Genomic DNA, 5,356 nt, shown 5'->3' on the forward strand with positions numbered 1-5,356 from the left:
ATTTAAAAGTCTGTGAAAGTGATTTTGTGCCTTTTGGGATGGCACAATAAAGCAACGTTCACTTGCAGAACGCAAGCTTCTAGAGGGCACATACTGTAAGTCTGAAGTAATAAATTTAGGTAAAGGGGTGCAGAGCCAGTGGGGGTTTTGTAGGCAAACATTAATGGCTGAGTTGAAGGTGATGGTCCTTCATCTAGCAAGAAATGTCTGTTAGACAAGCTGAGATGTGAGCAGCTATCGTCGGATCATCAGGATGGAATGAGAGGTAGAGTTGAGTGTCATCAGCATAGCAGTGATATGAAAAGCCATGTTTCTGAATGACAGAACCTAGTGGTGCCATGTAGACAGAGAAGAGAAGTGGTCCAAGTACTGAGCCCTGAGGCACCCCAGTAGCTAGATGGACCTATCTGAGAGGTAAGATTCAAACCACTGGAGTGCGGTTCCTGAGATGCCCTTTGCCAATAGGGTTGACAGGAGGATCTGATGGTTAACCGTGTCAAAAGCAGCGGACAGATCCAGCAAGATAAGTATTGAAGATTTGGAATCCGCTCTTGTCAGTCTTAGGGCTTCAACAACTGAGAGCAAGGCAGTCTCGGTTGAATGTCCACTTCTGAAACCAGACTGGTTGTTGTCGAGGAGGTTGTTCTGTGTGAGAAAGGCAGAGACTTGGTTGAACACGGCTCGTTCAAGTGTTTTTGTAATGAAAGGAAGAAGGGAAAATATTAGTGTCAACAGCAAACTATTGGAAGCACTGACTCAACTGATGTTCATAACAGCATTCCTTCTCGTTCTCAGATAACCCTCCATTCTCTGAGGCCCCATATTTTGCTGATCAAACCGGTGTGTTTGAGTACTTCAGAAATAGCACAGATAATGGTTCGCATGCCTTTACCTTACGGCAGGTGGTCACCGAACAGCCAGTCACCTGGGCTAGAGATGCCGACCAGACCATCAGCATCATAGGGGACTACAGCTGGTATGTTTGTCCTCAGTATTGTGATATTTCCTGTGCCAGCAATATATGGGAGAACGTACATTTTGCAGAGATGTTTGAATCAATACTGCAGTATTACAGTAAATGGCATTCTGTCTCACAATTAATCGCATGTAACCAAAATTCACTACTTGTCAAACTAGGACAGACCTCAATGTGTCCTGTGACGTCCTAATTGAAACTCCCGTCACTGGAGGCGTGTTCCTGGCGGCCCGGGTTGATCAAGGTGGAGAGTCCGTCAGAGAAGCAAAGGGTGTCTTTTATTGGATTTATGCAAATGGAACCTATAAAGTGACAAATGATATAGGTAACCATTTTATATTTCTGTTTCTTTGAAAACAGTTTGTTCATGTTTAGTTATATCATTATAAACAGGTCAAATACTACAGAAGCTAAAACAAAAATATCAGACATAAACTAGATCAGGGGTCACCATACTTGATCCTGGAGTGCCGGGGTCCAGCACAACTGCCTGGAAGTTTCAAGTATACCTAGTGAGACCTTTATTAGTCGGTTCAGGTGTGTTTAATTAGGGTTGGAGCTAAACTCTGCAGGCCCTCCAGGACCGAGTCTGTCTGGTGGCCCCTAAACTAGATGATCAAAATCAGAGCTTTGGGGCCGTTTACACAACAACGTTTTTAGCCAAAAACGGGAAACTTTTTATGCATTTTGCCTGTTCGTTTACACGACAACTGCGTTTTGGTGAATGAAAACGCATATTTTTGAAAATGGGTTTCAAAGTGCAAGTTTTTGAAAACGGCACCGTTATCGTTTCCTGTAAACACCCAAATATGGGAATCTTTGAAAACGGTGACGTCATGTGCGTGCGCAGTACGTGTTAGGTATGTAGACATGCGCAGTACATGTCGATTTTAAAGGCAAGCGCGAACAAACATACACAACAATGGCGGAGTATATGGTACTGTTGTTGCTGCTCAAGAGTTTGCTAATGCTTCTTCAGCAAAGTGTGGATTTACTTCACCAATATTACAACCAACAGCGGAGACGCGTCATATACACACGGCAACAGGTACTGTTTACTAGCAAGGTGACAGCGCCAACTGCTGGCCTGGCATACGTAATACAACGTTTTTGACCGTTTTCACGGATATGTGCAAACGAGAATCGTTCTGAAAACGTTATCGTGTATACGTGAAACTTTTTAAAAACACAAGGGAACACTTTTTCCCTTTTTGACTATATCGTTGTCGTGTAAACGTAGTAGTTTGAAAAATATTGACTATCCAATCCTTTTTCTGAGACATTGAATGCCTTTCAATTTAACAGTAGTCAGGCATTTTAGTTTTAATCCCTGGTTATAAAATAAATTGCTTTTTTCATGCATGGCCTTTTGGACAATCCTATGCGCAATTCTTGCTCCGCGCAGCTGTGCATAACTAGGGTGTCTATGGCAGCCCACTGATATTGTTCAAATGAAGAAATCTGGCACACTGATTTGATAGAATCTGAGCATTCCTGGCGCCTAATTTGTGCTTCTAATAATAACTTTGAACTGACTGACGACCTGGGCTGGGTTTCCCAAAAGCACCATAAGACTAAAAGCCCCAAAATACTTCAAGCAAAAATGAAGAATGAATGGGGTGGGGTGTCATTTCGCACTAAACCTGGCCAAGACGGAGTTTGTTTTGGTGCTTTGAAACTACTCGCCATCTATTAAATTGGAATTGCCATTGGACCATGTAATGGATGTGTGGCTGGGGATTTACAGTGCTGTATGAAATTCATTTTTATCTGATTCCAATCTTAATTTTGTTTTCATTTTAGTACATACCTCAATGAACTATTTTTATTGTATTATGACTAATCTTTTTTCACATTAAAGGTGGACAGAGAGTTCTTGCTGAAGGGCTGTCAGGAACAAGGGAAGGTGTATGGTATACCTTAACCCTTAGAGTCAAGGTAACATATACATATATACATTAAATGGTAGCTTTTTAAATATCAATTGTCTTTGTACTTAAATGGGCATGTTTTGGTCTACAGGGATATTTTGCCACCGGGATGCTGGATGGCTATCCGCTGTGGAAGAACGCTGTTGTTCTTGAACCCAAGAATGGCTGGACTGCACTAGGAACTCTCTCTTTTGAATATGCACAGTTTGATCATTTTGAAGTGCATGCAGAATAATTTCTGCCTGCTTCACATCAATCATGTTTACATGATCATTAGATTACACACTTTTGCTGCTTACACACCTTTCAACCGTTTCCTAATGTCTTTTTTAATGCAAAAAAACATACTGTGATGGATGTCTTATTTAATTTAATTGGATTATTTGGTCTTTTTTACTGATTTTATTTTATTTTTTTACTTTCTCTTTGGGGTTTGTGATTAAGGAGTGTAAGTGTGAAGTGTGTATCTTCTTCAAAAAGGGATGCTTTGTGCCAATTACTGTAACTGGGCTGTTTGTGAAAGAAGTGTATGAAAGACAAACTACCAGTTTGGACATATTTAATGCAGTTAATGTTTTATATGTAATTGTTTAATAATAAACAGAACTAAAATTGTGGGAAATATTGAATGAATAGAAATGACTTCTTCAATACTGTTTAAGTGCATAGAGACATTGATTTTTCAAAAAGTATCTTCAACCTAAGACTGCAAATATCATGCATAACTTAAAAAAAAAGAAAAAAAAAGGTGACTGATTCTTAATGCTCTTTAATCATGAATGAGCATTTATCATGTAACAAGCACATACCTGCTCAGTGCTGACTTCCCCTATTTCTGAAATAAAAGCTTACATGCATTACCATTTCCAACGTTCCTCTTTAAACAATTTGCAAATTAAAGCAGATCATAGAAATAAGATACAGTGATGACACTGGGAATGCATTTTAATGACAAAAATATTACTGAAATGTATTTTTAGACATCCTGGTGCTTCCTGGAGACCCTCACCAAATGAATAGCTCTGAATGATATATTCAGACTTGCAAGAACTGTCGTAACAATTATTAGGTTTTCTGGATTGTTGGCTGATAAAATTATAAAAATAATAAATTACAAATCAAAGAGAAAACGTATTTACTAAATATGGAGGCAGAAATTTATGGAGCCAGATCGGCCTCAAAAATAACACATTTGCAAAACAAAATTCATAAATGCACAGCACGATTTACATTTACAAAATCCGATTCATAAATACACAAGTAAAAGCATAAATATTTCCCCAAATGCTCACACAAATGCATCTTACCTAAATAAATTAAAAATGTTTACACAAATATGTATATATACATTTCTTGAATTAATTTCCACCACACATTTATGAATGATGGTCCATGTATTTATGGATCGATGAATCTGCATTTGCAAACCATCACACGTGCGCGGACTGCTTTGAATTTGTGTGCGGTATTTTTGAGACCTTCCTATTCATAAATACACAAGTAAAAGCATAAATATTTCCCCAAATGCTCACACAAATGCATCTTACCTAAATAAATTAAAAATGTTTACACAAATATGTATATATACATTTCTTGAATTAATTTCCACCACACATTTATGAATGATGGTACATGTATTTATGGATCGTTGAATCTGCATTTGCAAACCATCACACGTGCGTGGACTGCTTTGAATTTGTGTGTGGTATTTTTGAGACCTTCCTGGCAGGTTCAGATTCATAAATATCTGTTTTTGGAGGATGTTCCGTTCAGCCAATCGCGGTGAGCTTTTAATCCACCAATCAAAACGCTGTGTAAACTTTTGACATTTATTTAGGTAAGATGCATTTGGGGAAATATTTATGCTTTTACTTGTGTATTTATGAATCGGATTTTGTAAATGTAAATCGTGCTGTGCATTTATGAATTTTGTTTTGCAAATGTGTTATTTTTGAGGCTGATCTGTCTCCATAGAAATTACCCTCGGAGCTTTGTTAATGGATCAGTGGATGTAAAGAAAAAGAAACTAGTATATATTTGTATAAGGGGATGTCCAAAAAAAAAAACCCCTTACAGTTCACATTTAAATTGCTGCACTAAACATTGCAACATGCATTACACATCTCCAAAACTCAATTAAAACATAAACTATTACATATAATTATTAAGAGTATCCTAAACAATCCTTAAATTAGGTCAGTTGTGAAATAGCTTAAAATAAGTCAATCGGCTCTTGTTTTCTGGCTATGAATTTAATTTGACTTTAAAAAAATTATAATAATAATAAAATAAAATGTCGATTACATTTATTTAAAAACATGTACTTCGTATGACACAATTGTTTAGGACGCTTGTGGAGCCAATAATTAAAATGTTTTAAAAAATATTTTCATAATAATTTAAAAACAGCATAAACATTGATCGCGAGACTAGCGCGCAGCATGATCTC

The 5,356-nt window shown here is 37.5% G+C and overlaps 1 protein-coding gene across 1 annotated transcript in view; it reads left to right on the plus strand.

Annotated features, from left to right (window-relative positions):
• The window catches only part of galca (galactosylceramidase a), a 10,871-nt gene extending 7,107 nt beyond the window's left edge, over window positions 1-3,764 (plus strand). Inside the window, exons 14-17 of the mRNA XM_016244319.1 lie at window positions 796-976; window positions 1,138-1,301; window positions 2,838-2,914; window positions 2,999-3,764. Coding sequence (XP_016099805.1) covers window positions 796-976; window positions 1,138-1,301; window positions 2,838-2,914; window positions 2,999-3,142 — 566 coding nt within the window. The 3' untranslated portion in view covers window positions 3,143-3,764. The remainder of the gene's footprint in view (window positions 1-795; window positions 977-1,137; window positions 1,302-2,837; window positions 2,915-2,998) is intronic.
• The last annotated feature ends 1,592 nt before the right edge of the window (window positions 3,765-5,356 follow it).

This window comes from Sinocyclocheilus grahami, unplaced genomic scaffold (genome assembly GCF_001515645.1).
Source record: "Sinocyclocheilus grahami isolate Dianchi unplaced genomic scaffold, SAMN03320097.WGS_v1.1 scaffold714.1, whole genome shotgun sequence".
NCBI classification, from domain to species: domain Eukaryota; kingdom Metazoa; phylum Chordata; class Actinopteri; order Cypriniformes; family Cyprinidae; genus Sinocyclocheilus; species Sinocyclocheilus grahami.